At 36.0% G+C, this 18,937-nt stretch overlaps 1 protein-coding gene across 1 annotated transcript in view; it reads left to right on the top strand.

Annotated features, from left to right (window-relative positions):
- NIPBL (NIPBL cohesin loading factor) overlaps window positions 1-18,937 on the top strand; it is a 154,124-nt gene that overhangs the window by 107,210 nt on the left and 27,977 nt on the right. Inside the window, 10 exon segments of the mRNA XM_032674687.1 lie at window positions 5,610-5,792; window positions 9,987-10,184; window positions 10,369-10,440; window positions 10,528-10,617; window positions 11,586-11,689; window positions 13,109-13,195; window positions 14,773-15,004; window positions 15,679-15,830; window positions 16,646-16,726; window positions 17,799-17,899. Of these exon segments, the coding sequence (XP_032530578.1) occupies window positions 5,610-5,792; window positions 9,987-10,184; window positions 10,369-10,440; window positions 10,528-10,617; window positions 11,586-11,689; window positions 13,109-13,195; window positions 14,773-15,004; window positions 15,679-15,830; window positions 16,646-16,726; window positions 17,799-17,899 (1,300 nt within the window).

Genomic DNA, 18,937 nt, shown 5'->3' with positions numbered 1-18,937 from the left:
GACATTTAAGGAAGGTGAGTTTGGCCTCTGTGAAATTAGAGCAAGACTGGATATACTAGTCATTAGCAAAATAAGAAAAGTCCTGTAGCAGGTAATGTCTTCTGTGACTTAAAAGGAGCAAGAAAAGGGCAAAATTGAGCTGCAGTAGTTAGGATTTTATTTTCATGCCCAATTGAAGATATGTGTCAGTTCATTAGTGCAGAAGTTCAAGAACGTGAGGAGTAGTTAAACTTCAGTTTCTAAACACTGAGTAACATGAAGTAAATATTCATATCCTTACCCCAAACAGGTGACACTGTTCCTCTCCTAGACCTTTGTGTGTTTTTATATAATGTCTTCATAGCTGGAAAAAGTTGCATTTTAAAATGCAAAATATAGAGATTACAGATATGAAACTTCATTAAATGCAGTTTTTCTTATTACAAACTATCATCCCACAGAAATGGGAACTATAATATTTATATTTCCACTCTATTAACTGTCTCTTAGCAATCCAGAGTTTAGAATTCTATATGTATTTGAATCTTGATTGTTCATTAGTTCATAGGAAATATTACCAAGACCTATTCTTCATTTTTCATTACCTCCACTATTTTTCATAGTTTGGAAAGCAAAGATAAATAATTACTGAGAAAATAACAGAGTTTATTGGTGTTGGTTTTGATTTCATGACAGGAACAGCCTCTCTGACCTAAGCATTAGCAAGCATCATCTCCTTTTCCATAGCTGCTTGTTGGAAGTTGTTATATCAAGAAGGTGAAACTAATATGAACTCACCGATTGTTGTTTCAAAAATAATTGTGCTGTCCATATTGAATGGGTCCAGTAAAATAAACGATGTTACCTTTTTTTGATGTTTAACATCTCTTGAAGGATGATCTGCCTGCATGATTTGACTTGCAAATTCAAGGCAAAGTGATCCCTCTAAGTATTAGATATGCATAAATATTAGCTAAAGTTAAAGCTGTTCTACAAACATGAAGCTACAAAAAACAATACTGAGCTTTGAATCAGATCTATGCTTTTCCATTCATTTTTTAAGCCTTTTGTGGAGAAGGGGAATACTACATCCTCTAGATATTTATAGAAGTCTTGCTACTACACAAGCAAAATACTTTGAAAGGCTTCACAGACTGTGATAGAATATGAGAGAAGGCTTACATACTAATTCCTTTTTAGCTGAGTTTCTCTGGCTGATCTTTAACTGTATTATATTTTGTAAAGAACTGCTTGGTAAGAAAACACATTATCTTAAGGATCAGTGAACATTCAGTAGAAGATGAAGATTCTTGAATTGTCTTGCCAATGACACTAAATTGGGAGGAGCTGTTGACTCCTTCAAGAGCAGAGATGCCCAGCAGAGAGACCTCAACAAATTAGAGATGGGCAGTCACCAACGATATGAAGTTTAACAAGGGCAAGTGCCAGATTCTGCTCCTGGGATGGAGCAACCCTGGTTGTGTGTATAGATTAGGGTATGAGATGCTGGAAAGCAGTGCTGGGAAAGGGACTTGGGGATCCTGGTTGATGGCAAATTGAATACAAGTCAGCAGTGCCCTGGCAGCCAGGAGGGCCAACCGTGTCCTGGGGGGCATCAGGCAAAGCATCACCAGCCAGCTGAGGGAGGGAACTGTCCTGCTCTGCTCTGCACTGGGGCAGCGTCACCTTGAGTCCTGTGTGCAGACGACATTAAGTTCTTAGAGAACATCCAAAGGAGGGCAACAAGGATGGTGAAGGATCTGGAGAAGAAGCTGTATGAGGAGTGACTGAGGTCACTTGGTCTGTTCAGCCTGGAGAAGAGGAGACTGAGGGAAGACCTCATTGTGGTCTACAATTTCCTTGTGAGAGGAAGAGGAGGGGCAGGCGTTGATCCCTTCTCTGTGGTGACCAGTGACAGAACCAAGGGGAATGGCTTGAAGTTGTGTCAGGGGAGGTTTAGGCTGGATATCAGGAGAAGGTTCTTTGCCCAGAGGGTAGTTGGGCACTGCAACAGGCTCCCCAGGGAAGTGGTCACAGCACCAAGGCTGACAGAGTCTGAGAAGCTTTTGGACAACGCCCTCAGGCACATGATGGGATTGTTGAGGCGTCCTGTGCAGGACCAGGAGTTGGACTCAATGATCCTTCTTGGTCCCTTCCAACTCACCATATCCTATGACTCTATGATTCTCTGAATATCTTCTCTAAGAAACTTTTTGATAATGACAACCAAGCAAAATCAAGAACTTGTTCTCCAGCAAGCAGCGTGTATGTAAGTTGTGGACAGCATTGCATATATTTGGAGAAGCAGTGTAGAAGTGGGTGTTCACATATGCAGTTCTTTGAGATGTATTGGTTCTTGCAGCCATTCTGTGACTTCCCTTTAGTTTCAATAATGTGGAGTTTGTTAGCATGCTCTTCTTTACAGTGAGACAAGATTTTGTTATGATGGTAATTTTCTTCTGGGTTTTTTTGGTTGTTTTAATGGTGGCAGCAGCTTTGACATTACATTCATGCTATAGTTCATTTCAAGCACATTGTGTACACTGATCACACTGAGCACAGAAAATGGAGTTATTCCATTGGTGAAATTCCATTGGTGAAAATTATGGAGTAACCTTTTAGTAAAGTTACTTTCTCTTTCACTATTTAATGCAAGATTTAGCCAGATATTACTGATTAAAGTGAAAAAATGCATAGGTACTAGGTCTTAGCAAACTTAGCAAAGAAAGTGGAAAATTGAAAGTGATCGTACATGGGTTTGTAGATTTCAAAGAGGCTTGTGTTGCATATTCTTTTAATTGTTTTAGAAAAATATCCCATAAACTGAAAGGGCATTAGCATGGATTTTATTACCTAATGCTTGTTGCCATGTAACTGGATGCTTACAGTGAACTGGATTCTCTTAAAGATTTCTTTACTACCCCGAACAAATAAACACTACCTTCATTACAAAGTAAGGAGTTATTAAAGAAGGAATTTAGTGAGATGTTTCCAGTGACTTTTGGGTTGCCCTGACTCAAGGTAACATAAAATAATTGAGTAAAATAAGTATCAACAAGCTCATGACTTGTCCCAGAGTATAGAATATTCCTGAATTTCTTCAGAAAGGATAAGTCCTTTTCCATGTATATCAGAATTGTATGTACATGGGCAGTCGTGCTTAACTCGTTTGTACTGCATGAGTAAAACTCTCTAGATTTGGTTATTTACAATCCTCAGCAGCTAAGGAGCCTGGGCATGTGACACACTTACTCCGGGGAACATTGTGACAGAAACAAAAACTTTAATGATAGCTTATAGAGAACCTTATAATAATTCTATTTATTCTCTTTTCTGCTGTTCCCTACTTGAATAAAGTAAGCTTTACTTATTTCCTAACAAAAGAAAAATGGGTAAGTTTATACTGTCATCTGAAATATCTGTAACACAAGAGAGTGCAATTCAAGCATTAGTTGAATTTAGCACTGGAGAACATAAAAACTTGAACTTCTGAGACGGAAATAAAATTATTTTTACAAATACCTAATGTGTAATGGATACTGTGATAATTTATTTATATTTAAGGGTTGAATACAAACCAAGGAATCAGTAAGGAAAGAAAGCAAGAACAGGTATTCCTAGGAGGCGGGAGAGTAGCTTGTGAGTTTTGTTTGCAGTTTGGGGGTTTAATGAAACTTTTGCTCCTTTACTTGTAGCTGTCTTTTGCAATGTTTTTACTTGGTCAGATTTACTGTAGACATTGTGCTATGTGTGTAATCCTCCTGATTTCAATTAAATTACCATGGCATAAAATTGAATATACATATTAGAGAACCAGGATCTAGGGCCCTTTATCTATTTCAGCTGTGGAAATTGTCTTAAAACTTGTACATGTGAAGCTCTTCAGGCACTGTGCAGACATTCAAAGTGTGGGGACACCTGCTCAGGAGCACAGCTGTGCAGCATCCAGATTAGACCTGGCTGTCATCCTGTCAGCTGCTGGTACACACAGAGGAGATGATCTGCCCATGCTGGCAATACTTCTGCCTGTCTGAAGTCAAGTGCCCAGCCCACAGAGATTAACATGTCACAGAAGCATGGTCAACCACACCATGAAATGTTTTCTAGTAATTTTGGAAACAATATTGAGAATTTAGGTAACTTTGGCACATGATGATTATAAAAGGATGGCCACTTAACACGAGTAGATACGTGACCACAGCATGAAGGAAGCAGGGACAACTTTTGCTATCATTTTATTTTGTATATGTTTCCCTACCTCACTTCAAAACCCCCAGTATTTGAAGTTAAATTTTTTTTTTAAATGTGCTTAGATGAGATGACTTGCTGAATATATTAGACAATTATGTAAAATTATTCTCTAATCATTGATTTTGTTGCTTCTAGGCAGTTTTTATGGATGTAGGTATATGTGAAAATAGTAATATATGAAACTTTTTTAAAAATTTTGATGCTGGAATCTCATATTAAAGCTCTTCTAATTCCAATTAAAGATGTTTAAAGAGAGAAAGAAAAAAATGCAAAGACCATTCTTGCATTAGAAGTTAGGATATTAGTGTAAAAATGGAATAAATTTTATAAAGTTAGGGTAGTAATGTAGTGAATGCAATTAAAAAGTGTATTATCATCCAGAAGATGTTTTTCTGAGAGGAGTGCGTATGTCTAGCAGTTGGCAGGTGATTTCCTTTCTAAAAAAATATTGGAATGCCTTGGCATGGAAAGAGAGGTGCTCATGGCTTATGTTTGTTCTGTTGCTGGAAAAAGATCAACAGTTTACTCTGATAGCATTCAAATCTGTGCAGTAGATTCTTTGATAAATAAAGATAAGACATGTAGTAAACAAATCCCCAAGAAATACCTTTGAATTAATTTGGTTTCTTTGTGTCAGTTGGAAGAATTTTGGCTGCAAATATCCTTCACTCGGACTGCATATGGGTCTAATCTTAGTTTCAAAATATGATGAGAATGTTGTGATATTGTCTACCTGTTTACCACTGTGGAAAAGAAACCTGATGTGTGGTTCAGCTAGCTGCTTATCTGTATTAAATAAAAAAATTTCAACTTTGTTTTATGACAAAATCAGCCAAAAATTTGTGTACTAGTAGGAGGTAAGAAAAAATCTGAGGCGGAGCTGTAGTTGTCAATGATTTGGCCTATATTTAGGGGTAAGACCCCAAAAGTTTTGCCAGATTGTCCTTCCTTACTGGAAAAGGGAATATTACTATCTTGTGTACACTAATTAATTTGAATGAGAATAAACAGAAATGTTATTGAGGACTAAGTATCCATAATTTACTTACACTGTTAGAAAACTTGTTAAATTCAGAGGCTGAACTTTGTGGAAGTAGAGTAAGGATATCATTTTACAAAGGTAATTCAGCAGTTTGAATTTGTTTTACATACCTGACAATATTTTTTTTTAAAGGAAATGTGTATGCAATTTATTGTGTTAATTTCTAACTGTAGTGTGAACAGTCTGTGCAACTTTAAAAAAGGTCTGTCAAGTATATCCAGGTACTGTGATATTGTTAGTGGATATCCTGTAAGTGGTTCCTGAGAAGGGACTGTAGTGTTGGGCTCTCTTTTTTGTCTTCAAGTTCACATTTGCTCTTCTTACTCTCCACTAATAGGTAGCATAGATCAGTCAGTGTTAAAGGAGTTGCCTCCTGAGCTCCTGGCAGAAATTGAGTCCACCATGCCACTTTGTGAACGTGTGAAAATGAACAAGCGCAAACGTAGCACAGTTAATGAGAAACCAAAATATGCTGAAATCAGTTCTGATGAAGACAATGACAGTGAAGAAGCTTTTGAATGTAAGTAGTACATCATTCTGTTCCTTAAGCTAAAGAAAACTAATATTTTGTTTTTACAAAAAGATACACATTTTCTTTTAAGTTGGCTTGTCCTAAAACATATGAAAACAAGTTTGCTGTCCTGACAGCTATTTGGCCAAGAACCCTTGTTTTTCTTTTTAAAGAAAAATTACTTGATTTCCATTTGCCATTCAAGATGAAAAACAGTTAGTTGTTAAATTTATTTTCCTGATTACTTTATTGAAAGCCGCTGCCTAGATATTTTTTTTTGCTTTCAGTTTTAGCATGAAATGTTTTTAACTAATCAAATTAAGGAACATATCCTCTAAAGAAGCACAGAAAACTTACATACAAATGTATGCAATGAAAAATGTCATTAAATAATTTTTTTAATTATTCTTAGTTTTATTGATACAAAATGTGAAGGATCCTGTCTTGAATTTTTCTGACATGATAAATTGAGACTATTACTGCACAGAAGTTTCTTTAAATATTTCTTCTAGTATTTCTCTGTCATATTGCTTGAAAAACTGGAGTTGTTTTTGATGGATTCTCAAAATACCATTTGATAATGATGAATTAACTGTTTTCAAAGGAAGAGAGGAAGCTTCTAGTTAGAATTTTGCTGTGCAATCAGTTAAAGTTCCTAAGTCAAAAAAATTGTTATTGGCCTTTAAGTTAGGAAGACAATTCCTACTTGTTAATAAGAGTACAGTTAGTTTGTCTCTGTGGTCATACACTTAGCCAGCACTGAAAATGAACTGTTGCAACAGAGGGAATCAGTTCATTCTGAGTTAGTATCTTAGCTGTGTAAATGGTGCAGGGCTACGGGAGAAGTGCCTGTGGCTGTTCACCTGCAAAGGAATCTTATGTGCAAGGGTTTTTTCCCAAGTTTAGATGCTTTGCACCCCTGTTTATGTAAACATCTTAGTGAACTTTTGTAAGTTCATGGTGTTTTCGTTTTTAGTGTTTCTTAAGGTCCAAAAGAGAAAGATTTGTTTCTTCTACTTTTTAATACGTTTCAGGTTCTTTTCCAACAGATAGACAGTACATGTCTATATACACATACGTGTCAAAATTATACTAGTCATATATCTGATCTTTATCAAAGAAGCAGAAAAGAATGTGCTTTTATTGATTTGTTTTCCCTTTTAGTTGTAACTGAATAATGATGCTTTGTCTGTGAGTGTGACAACTTGAGGTGAATTGTGATCAGTCAGGATTATGGCAAAGGATTAATGATGATTTGCTTCATTCAGGATTCTGTATTCTCTGTTTACCATATCATATCACCTGTTTATGATGTAATAATCTGGAACAGTGAATTTAAAGAAATGAATTAATTAAGGAAAATTATTTAAGTTGGTTGGGAATGGAGAGAATTGTCAAGAATTTCAGATACCTTAATCTACATAGTAGCCAAAGTTAAGGAAAACTTTCACAGTAATTATATGCTTTAAGGGATTCTAGTTTCATTATATCCGCTCAGGAGATCTGGCCATCATTTTTAAACAATTCAGTGAGTACATCTGTCTTTAAAATAAATTACAACGTTTCTCAAAGAAAACTCTAGAGCTGAATTAAATTTAAAACAAGACGAAATGATCAAGAGAGTGAAAGATTTGTGACAAGTACACTGGATAGGTTTGTGTGGTTACAAATACATGTTTCTGAATTATTCCGATTGCCTAAAACTGAACTTTTGGGAGCATTTGGAAGGAAATTATGTGTTTATATTCCAAGTAGTATTTATTTATGTATACAATCAATAATAACTCTTGAGATGTTATTAAAACTTTAATTTGTAGTGAATTTTAGCGACTTCAAAATAAATTTTGTAGAGCAGTGATTGTGAATGGCTGTTCCTATGTTCATATTATTTGTCTTGTAGAGCCAGCAGAATTGTAGCACATTCTGTTTTCCCATGCAAAACAATATTGGAAGTTGCTTTTCTCATGGAGATGTAGCTGGGGTCAGAATTCATCCCACAGAGCTTGAGGTGTTACAGATGATTTGTAAACCGTGGAGACAGATTTCATCTGCCTCCACATGGGGTACTTCTCATGGGGTAAAGAAATCAGTTGTGTAAAGCCTTTTCCCATAAACTCTTACTTTCTTCTCCAGTACATTTACTCTAGGTAGCACAGAATGGTTTGGATTGGAAGTGACCTTAAAGGTCATCTAATCCCAATCCCCCTGCCATGGGCAGAGATGCCACACTAGACCAGGTTGCTCAAGGCTCTGTCCAGCCTTGAATGCTTCCAGTGATGGGGCATCTACAACTTCTCTGGGCAACCTGTTCCAGTGCCTTCACCACCTCACGCTAAAGAATTTCTTCCTGACATCTAATTTTAACTCACTCTCTTGAAGTTTAAACTTTTTACCCCTTGTTCTATCACCTCATGTCCTTGTAAGAGTCCTTCTCCAGCTTTCCTGTAGACTCCCTTTAGGTACTGGAAGGTAAGGTCTCCCCAGAACCTTTTCTTCTCTAGGCTGAAGAACCCCAACTCTCAGCCAGTTTTCATGGCAGAGGTGCTTCAGCCCCCTGACCATCTTTGTGGCCTCTTCTGGACCAGCTCCAATAGATCCATGTCTTCCTTATGTTAGGGGCCCTGGAGTGATGCAGTGGGGTCTCACGAGAGCAGAGTAGAGGGGCAGGATCGCCTCCTTTGAACTGATGGCCACAGGTTTGGATGCAGCCTAGGATACAGTTGGCTTTTTGGGGTGTAAACACAGTTTGTTAGCTTATGTCCGGCTTTTCATCCACCAGCACCCCTTAGTCCTTCTCCTCAGGGCTGCCATCAGTCTGTTTTCCACCCAGCTTGTGTTTGTGCTTGGGTTTGCCCTGACTGATATTCAGGACCTTGCACTTGGCCTTGTTGAACTTCACAGGGATCACACAGCCCCACCTCTGAAGCCTGTCCAGGTCCCTCTGGATGGCATCCCTTCCCTCCAGTGTGTTGACTGCACCACACAGCTTGGTGTCACCAGCAAACCTGCTGAAGGTGCCCTTGATCCCATTGTCCATATCACCAACAAAGATGTTAAACAGTGCTGGCCCCAGTACTGACCCCTGAGGACAGCACTTGTCACTGGTCTGCACTTGGACATTGAGCCACTGACCACAACTCTTGGAGTGTGAGCATCCAGCCAATTTCCTACCCACTGAGTGGTCCAAGATGGCCCTACATTTCTTTTGTCACAGCTAACTCTCTCAACCATTTCAGACAGCGTTAGTAGCTCCAGCATCAAGGAGATGACTGTACTTCTCCAGAAGCAAGTCTGATCCAGAAGCAGCACAGGTCCAAGTTTGAACTGAGTTATTACCCTAAATTACTTAGACCCCTCCGTGCAAGAGTTTTGTATTACATATTTTGAATTGGGAGTACTCTAGGGTCCATTGCAGAGCAGAGTTATTGTCTCAGGGGGTTTTTTTAATTATTTCCACTGAATATCTTTATAGAATATTCATCCCAGCTTCTTCAACATTCACTTTTGCAGGGCATTTTGGTATTTCCTGAAAAGCAGTTACAATAACCTTCTGTGGTGCTGATTTGCGCTTTGGCCCAGAATTGTGACTCCAGCTTTCTCCTTGACATGAATTTCCTGCAATATATGCTAAGACAAAATCTTAGATGTTTGGCAAAACAGAATATCTTAAAGAAAATACATTGCTAAGTCTTATAGGTACTTGGTGTGTCAAATGGGCGAAGCAATCACTGAATTGGAACAGGAACATCCAGAAAGAGTCGCAGTTTAGATAACTTAAGAAATTATCTCAATGTTCTCTCATGAAAGGATGAAACTTATTTGGATTTGTTCCACTTCCCTTACTTTGGTTAAAAGGACAAATGCCCTGTAAATTTTATTTTATGTTTTCTGGTATCTTTGCCAGTTTCATGGGAAAAAAAGTTAGAATAATCTAAAGTAGAAGTATATATAGTAGTTTTAGAGTGTTTGCTTGATTTACTGAGCAACTATACAAGAATGTTTTAACTTGCAAATCATAGAATCATTTAGGTTGGAAAAGACCTTTAAGACCATGAAGTCCAACACTACAACTAATACTGCCAAGTCCACCATTAAACCATGTCCCTAAGCAACACATCTACACATCTAATAAATGTTTAAGAATGTTCAATTTTGAGCTATTAAAAGTTTTGTATTTAAAATGAAAATGCGTTTCATTTCTAGCTTCTCGTAAAAGACACAAAAAGGATAGAGATGAAGCTTGGGAGTATGAAGAACATGACAGAAGAAGTTCTGGTGACCACAGGAGAAGTGGTCACTATCATGAAGGAAGGAGGATTTCTGGTAGTGGCCGTTACCGTAATCGCAGTCCCGATGACTCTGATATGGATGATTATTCTTCTCCCCCTAGCCTCAGTGAGGGTAACTGATCACTTTAAAAATTTAATTTTATTCCATAATACTAGTGCCTTTTTAATGGATATGTTAAACATTTTAAAATAAACATAATTAGACACCATGTTGAATGCAATTGTAAGAAATGTAAAGAATCCTTTATTTAATTTTTTGAGAAAGTGTTTGCCTCACTCTTTCTTCTCTTAATTAGTGGCTAGAAAAATGAAGAAAAAAGAAAAACAAAAGAAGAGGAAAGCTTATGAACCTAAACTTACACCTGAAGGTAATTTTAGAAGATTTATTTTCCACGGTTTGTATTTTCTGTTTTGTATTTAAAATAATTATTTATGAATTTCTTTTTTTTCACCAGAAATGATGGATTCTTCAACATTCAAAAGGTTTACTGCTTCGATAGAGAATATTTTGGAAAATCTGGAAGACATGGATTTTACAGCTTTTGGTAATACGTCAGAAGTTTTCAAAATGCTTTCTCCAATTAGAAACACAAGAAGCATAAACAAATTGTATCTAAGTACTCGAGTCTGCTTCTTGGTGATTTAATTACATGCAATACTTGTTAGGGCACACTGGATTTATATGGCTTCTACCTTGAGTGGTGGCCTTTACCTTTCCAATTTCAATGGCCTTTTACCCAACAGATTCTGATTATTCAATTTAGGCAGCAGAATCCTGATGCATTTATAGCTGAGACACAGAATCACCATGTGTTCCTTCTCAATTTCAGTGGAAAAAAAGCCCACTTTGCATAAATGTCTGAGGAAGTAGTCCATGTTAACCAGGGTGACTTTCTATTGAAATGGATAATGGAGTATTCATTAAATTTTTTTCTGCCATCTTTGTCACAGGATTAGAACAAGGGGAGGGACGCAGTAAACAAATCACTGTAGTTTTTAAAGCCATAGTGTATGCAACCTTGGATTTAAAAGTGAAGTCATTGGATCTTTCTGTGTCTGGTAACCTGATTCTTTTCTAGGGGTAAATACAACTGGGAGAGAGTGTGTCTCAAGGTGCTTAATTTCACATGGTTTTTATCTGTTGCTCTTGCCCAGATTTGAACTTCAGGGCTACAATAGTTTATTTGTTTTACTGAATTGAAAGTGGTGGCACAAGAGCTGCAATAAATGGTTTTTGCTATATTAAAAACTTTTCATGCCTTGTGTTAGGCTCTTAAAGGATGTTTCAGAACCAGTCATATTTAATGACTAGTCATTGTTTCAACACAACCAGAAATTATCTTTATCAGTCTTCTTTAGATGCTAACTATTTGGAACCATTAGATACTGCCTATGTAGACAATCAGTTTTTTTTCTTCAGCTGGCTTTTTCATACTGGATGTAAAATACTGTTTTCCTTGAAGTTTAATTAGAAATGTGATTGCTAATTTTTTACCTTTTTTTTCTTTAAAAGGTGATGATGATGAGATTCCACAGGAATTGCTACTGGGAAAACATCAGCTTAGTGAGTTGGGTAGTGAATCTGCAAAAATCAAGGCAATGGGGATTATGGACAAGGTACATCTTCATGATCTACCTTTTTTTTGAGCATAAAATACTGATTAACATGCCACCCTCTTCGGGTTTTCTTGAGGTGTGCACACCTGAAGAACACTTGAGCTTCTGCTCACTTAGCTGAAGTGCTTAAACAGTTATCACATCCTAACTATTAACTCTTTCTGAAACTGAGACACTTTTGTTGAAAGGTCCATTTGAAAGGTCCTCCTCTGTGTGTCAGTGTTGACTATATGCCAATATGTAAGACATGTGCCTAAGCAGTGAAATCTAAAATAATTAATCTGCTTTCACAAAAGCACATCAACCTATAGGCTTTGCTCCTTACAGCTGTGTTTGAGCAACTACAGTAAATCAGAACCTGCTGGCAAAGGAAAAAAATCCACCTTTTCTGATATATCATCAGTGCAATGTAGATGCATGATATCCAGCCAGCAACAGAGAGTTGCATTCTTCCTTCATCTCTCCAAGAGTCACTCTGTGTGCCTGAGTCTCCTCTCCACTCTGTGTGCCATACTCTTCCCCAGTCAGTTAAGGGGACTTTTGTTGCTGCATACCTCTAGAAACAATGCTCTTGATTTCCTTTTATCTTTCTGGGACTCATGGCTTTGGGCAGTCTTATGTTAAACTCTGTGCTTGCTCCCACTAACAGTCACTCTGGACGATTCCAAACTTCTTTAATCTAAACTTTAGGTATTCTTCCTGGACTTTCCTTCAATCTCCCTACCTTTCTTTGTAGTATATTGGTGGCATCAGTGTTTCTCTTTCGTAATAGTTCTCACCCATAACCTCTGCTCTGTATATTTTACACGTACATACGTACATACATACACATATATATAAATAAAATCAGACTTTCGTTGCTTCCAAAAGTGAGTAGTAGTATCTAGATGAGAGAAACTGGCTCTCCTAAAGTTTAGCATATTCTGCAAATTATTTAATCATAATTCTGTAGAAGGCCAGTGAGTTTGAGTTACGTTTTTCAACATGCTACTTCTTTAAAGTTAACATGAAGAATACATTTCCTTTTTATTAGCACTCAAGTATCAAGGAATTTATATCTACTTGCTCATGCAGTTTTTATTTTCTCCTAATAAAGCTCTATATGGTCAGTCAGACTTCATAGTTCCTACTTGGATTTGATAGTTTCTAGTAGCAAATATGTATACAACGTGTATACAACATTAATGACAATTTAAAAATCTTTTTCTGTGGATTTTGCTGGTTGAAGTGTAATTGAAATCCTAAAATATATTTTACCTATTTGAGTTTTAGTATCAGCATTCTCTTTATGTCAAATTGGTTACAATTTGAGTGATTCGTATTATGCAAGCTCTGCAGTCATGCCTTGGCATTCTTTTCAGCAATTTGGAAACCTTTATGTTCTTGCAGTTGTTTAACATGTTTCTTTTCTTGTTTTAGCTCTCAACAGATAAAACAGTGAAAGTCCTGAATATTTTGGAGAAAAATATTCAAGATGGATCAAAGCTTTCTACTTTACTTAACCATGTGAGCTTCAAATTACATAATTTCACAACATTATGTAGAGTTTTCTTCACTTGAATCCTATTTAGTGATAGGTTTAAATACTACGTATGTGTGTGAAAGGGATTTCTGATATAACATGTGTAATTGAGATTGCCAAATTTTAATATTTGAAGTAAAATTCAATTCTATTTTTTTCAGTACTAAATACGTTTTACTGATAACTAACAGATGTAGTGGGAGCAACTGAATTTTCTTTTGTTTCATTTTAGATATTATAGTTTCATCCTGAAATATTCATGGTGATTCTGGTGTAATTTGCACATTGGACATTTCTTTTTTATGTGTCCATAAAGTGCCTTACACGATGAAGGAATTACTCTAGTGTTCACATGGAGCGTATCTTTCTCCTGAGCATTAAGGAGGAAGTGTTTTGTTTAAATCTGTTCTTACACTGCAAAGTTACAGTTGTCAATGTAAATCAAATTAACAGGAAGTTTAACATTTTAGTTTGGGAGGGGTTCCTAAAACTATTAAAAATTATTCCAATCATTGTGGCAAAGAAAGCCTCTGCCAAGGAGTAAGCTGACTACTTTTACAGTGTAGTGAAGATATCTTACCTCCATGTTAATGGTGTTTTTCAGAGGCAGAGGATGCTTTAATGTTGTTTCCATTTTCAAGATTAGTTAGGAAACAAAAATTACTTGGTTTTTTTTTTAAGGACTTAATTGTGTAAGGAGCAAGTTACTTGAAACCACTACGTGAGAAATTTGCAGGGACCTCCTGATTTGCAGATTTCTGTCTATTTTAAAATTAGGTATAACATGTGTATTATGAACTGTGATTCTTGTACTGCAAAAGGAAAAAGTCTTATTTTTACAAAGAAAGCTGACAGTGTTGAACTGTAGTGTCATGCAGGCAGTAAAGACTTTTTTTTTGGAGGCTCTATCTGTACCAGAGAAGCTGTGAGAAAATCTGCCTAGTAGTGTTGCTATGATATTTAAGTAGGGCTGGATGGTCATAATTAATCTCATGTATGCTTGCTTTTATACCTTTTACAAACACAGTAATACAGAGATTCTGTAGCCTGTGTTAAGTCTGAAGGACATATTTGATAAGAGGTGTTTTAAGAGGTTATTGATAATAGATGGGTTGGCCGGTGAAGCAGAGAAAGTAGCATACTTACAGATTTCATGTGACTTGTGACAGTCTTTTTGTGTAAGAATTCCCTCTAGTGGCAAAAATTGGATTGATGAAAGCAGCAACTGGTGTCACTGAAGAGAACACCAGATGAATGAGTTTAGATTTTGCTTAGCGTATGCTGGTCTTAAATAGAGTATGTGGCAATCTTCCCTTATAATGCTTCCCAGTGAGACACAGAAATTTGTTCAAGCAGAAGAGTACAGTGAGACATTGAAGACCTGTTACTCAGGGAGATGTTCCAACCATGTTGCTAGTAAAACAAACATTACTTGATTTTTAAAACAAACTATTTTTGTATCAAAAAGGAAATACAATATTTTATACATGAGCATATGTTATGGTAAGACTAAAAATTTGACTTCTTGTTCACACACTTCTGTTTTCCTTTACTGTTGCAGAATAATGACACTGAAGATGAGGAGAGATTATGGAGAGACCTTATTATGGAAAGAGTGACAAAATCAGCTGATGCTTGTCTTACTGCTATCAATATTATGACATCACCAAATATGCCTAAAGCTGTATATATTGAGGATGTAATAGAAAGAGTTATTCAATACACAAAATTTCATTTGCAGAACACTCTATATCCTCAGTATGATCCTGTGTATAGAGTTGATCCTCATGGTGGTTAGTATGCTAACAAGTCTTCCCATGGTAAAAGCTATCAAAACTTAATCTACTGTATGATGATGTAAATTATATGACTTTCTGGAATAAGATTGTAACTTTTATACTGATAGTTCTTTCATACCAAATACAGCATCCTGAAGTAATGCATTACATTAGATTGAGAATGATGAAATGTAGGATAAAAAAAATAAAATTTGCCATCTGAAGAACTTAGTCATACTGCACCTTGATTTACTGCAATAATGTCAATGTAACTAAATTATTTAGACTAAAGTATTCAGAAGTTTGACGATGAGCTTTTGTGTATAGTTATTACATGTAGGAATAAGTAATTTCATAGTCATAATCTCCATGTATATAATCATTTACTTCAGGGAAAACTATTTAGCTTCTAGCGTTTTGTTGCCGTGTTCATACCTATAGATAAATGTATCCAATTTCAAGAACCTTTCTAAAAATCTCGGATCTAGAACTTGGAGCCTATATAAAAATTAATATTATGTGAAATTCCTGCTTTCCATCTGATTCTACTAAGTAGTTTTTCTAATTGCTTTTACAAAGCTGTAGTCATGCAGTTGTTTTGGGGACACTTTTTGAGGATAATCATCTTTCCAGTATTTGTTGTTTGAAGCATTGAAAACATTAATGAATATATTTTTTTCATTTTCTAGGTGGTGTTTTAAGTTCAAAAGCAAAACGTGCCAAGTGTTCCACCCACAAGCAAAGAGTTATCGTGATGTTGTATAACAAAGTTTGTGACATTGTCAGCAGCTTGTCAGAGTTACTTGAGATACAGCTTCTCACTGATACAACTATTCTTCAGGTAGGTTTTATCAGAAAAATTTCTGTCCAGGAATGTCAGATTAGCTTTGCTTTTCTTAGAGCAAAGGTGAGGTATGATTGTCTCAGTAACGTGAAGTTTGAAATCAGTAGGAGCTTTTGAATTCTTAACATCAGAGTGACTAGTTTGTTGTGTAGTAGGTAATCTGCAAAGGAGCAGCATTTAAATTATGAATCTTTAATGGCATCTCTTGTACACTTAAGAAAAGTTTAACCTGATTGTATTCGGATGTGGAGTCATAGAATGATTTGCCTTGGAAAAGACCCTTAAGAACATAAAGTCTAACCATAAACCCAACACTGCCAAGTGCACCACTCAAACATGTCCCTAAATGTCACGTCTTCATGTCTTTCAAATACTTCAGGGATATTGGCTCAACAGCTTCTCTGGGCAGCCTGTTCCCATTCTTGAAAACCTTTTCCATTAATCATTTTTTCCTTATATCCAATCTAAACTTTCCCTGTTGCAATTTGAGGCCATTTCCTCTCATCCTGTCACTTGTTATGTGGGAGAAGAGGCTGACACCCACCTGGCTACGCCCTCCTTTCTGGTGGTTGTAGAGAGTGATAAGATCTCCAGTGAGCTTCCTTTTCTCCAGGCTGAACAACCCCAGTTCCCTCAGTTGCTCCTCATGGGACCTGTGCCCTAATGTAATTTAATATCTTTATTTGCAAATAGCATGAAGTAATGCATCTTGTTGAATGCTTAACCTGCTGAATGAATAAGCTGCTTGTGAAACTGCATAAATACCAGTTTGTTGGTCAGATATACTTACAGTAACTTCTTTGCATTGATAGGTATCATCCATGGGAATAACACCCTTCTTTGTAGAAAATGTCAGTGAACTTCAGTTATGTGCCATCAAATTGGTGACTGCAGTAAGTATTTTTTAATTTGTGTTTTCATACTCCTGTGCTTCTGAGAGTTATTAGGTCATTTACATAGGCCATATTTTCTTTCCATTAGAGAACTGAAGTGTAGAATTAATTTTATTCTTGCATGTTTTTTCAGTTTGATATCATAATATAGAAACAGTATTATATCTACCAGAGATGCCCCTATTTGCAGAGAACTCTATAGGAAAAAATATCCTACTTAAGCAAGGAGCTTCTTAATTTTGGTTGTCACTTAAAGTGAAAACTTTATTATGACATATATAATGTAGTGATTTACCTGTCCTTTTTTTATCCTAAGAAATCTTAGCTATGTGGTTTTCCTTATTTCCTACATTAAAATTTGTACTTATGCAGTGGAATAAGGTGTAGAACTAGTATGATATTTCTGTGTAATAGAATAAATTCTTTTCCTCAGAAGAAGTGGATATGTAACAGATTCACAGGACAGGTAGATATTATTTCAGGAAAAATGCAGTGGAACACAGGTGCTTGTTTAAATGGGAGCTTTCCATCTTACTAAGGGATATATACTCCAGTATTCTGCCCAAACAAAAGAGACAAACTCAACAGTCCTGACCCTGTAAATTGAAAGAACGTGTCGCATCAGACAAACATTAAAGCTTAGGATAGGAAGTAAAACTCTCAGATGTACTCTACAATCCACATGTGTTCATGTATACCACACTTTTTCTCTGTTTTGAGAGAAAGAAATATTAAGTACTAAAGCTTAGTATTATACTGTTTGTCTTTCCTGTAGTGTATGACACCATTGACAGAAAGTTTTCAAGACCTATTACACATTTATGTTATTTGAACATTTTAAAAAAAATCTGTATTTGAAATGGTTTTTATCTATTTTATAAAAAAATAATTAAATAAATAATTGAATATTGAAAATCAACTCATTAAAATAAGGTATGCATTAATTATGATTTATTTTTCATTTAGAGTGTATGTTTCTACATATATTTTTTTAACCATGCGTTTAACAAGTGGTATTTTATGTATCGATAAATAATTTTCTAATAATCTTGTAACTATTACTATTAAATAGGTGTTCTCCCGGTATGAAAAACACAGACAACTAATACTAGAAGAAATTTTCACTTCCCTTGCAAGACTACCGACTAGCAAGAGGAGTTTGAGAAACTTCAGGTAATTTCTGACATTAATTAATAACTTGTAAACTGTAGCATTTACAGTTTATAGATGTAGGATTTTAATCTTCAGTAATAACTATGTTAAAAATCTGTGTCTCCACAAGCTACATTTTTTGCAGGTAGAGATTTCAAAAGAGGAATTATTTGACAAATGTCTTGTAATAATCACTGTTTTTTACACTATCACATTAGTACCTACCTACAAAAATAATTGAAATCTCTCATTATTTTGCTCAGCTAAGAATGTGAACAAGTGTGATGTCAGTGTACGCTCAGAGTTTTTTCTGTTGGACAATTTTTTGGTTCTGTCTGTATGGAGTTACATAATTTCTTCATTTCTAAAGCTTAATAGGAAAATTCTAGCTGAATTTCTTTAAAGACACACTCAGTACAGTCTTCCCAGGACAGGAATCAGTTTCATTTCAATATCATTTCATGTGTCAGGGATTATCATCTCTTCATATTGTTAAGGGTAGCAATAGGTGGTGTTGATGTATGTATGGGCAGTAAACATCATACTATTTCTTAGGTTTTGTCATGGGAGAAACATGGAGTGTATTCATAGTCTTCTTACCAATCTAAGACAGACTTAGGCTCTTGCATGCTCAAGTTTGTAGTCTGCTATGCTACTGCAGATTACCATAGGTGTAACTTGTAAAAGTCAATCCAGGTCACGGTCGTTATTTTCTCTTCTTTAAAAGCCATGCATATTTTGCATACTTTAAAAACTTATAGAAACAATAGATCATTATGGAAATGGTTTGATGTATTTTGTTCTGTTGTGTTGAAAGAGGACATGCCATTATACGTAATAAATTTATTATTAAGTGTTTTAACATGTAGGTGTTTGATTTATTAAACATTCCGGTAGCTTTAACGTGGATAGTGCCTTCCTAAATCTTCGTTCACGAAGCCTAGCCATGAGCTTTTTCAGCTGATGAACTTCACGGATTCTCTGATAGCCCATCGTAGTGCTGTTTCAGTTCACCTCTTCTGCCTAAGAACAATACTGGGTTTTTTTAGATCAAATGTT

The sequence above is a fragment of the Chiroxiphia lanceolata genome, chromosome Z, assembly GCF_009829145.1.
Source record: "Chiroxiphia lanceolata isolate bChiLan1 chromosome Z, bChiLan1.pri, whole genome shotgun sequence".
Lineage (NCBI taxonomy): Eukaryota > Metazoa > Chordata > Aves > Passeriformes > Pipridae > Chiroxiphia > Chiroxiphia lanceolata.
The sequence above is the reverse complement of the archived record's forward strand: the minus strand, read 5'-3'. Positions and strand labels throughout refer to the sequence as shown.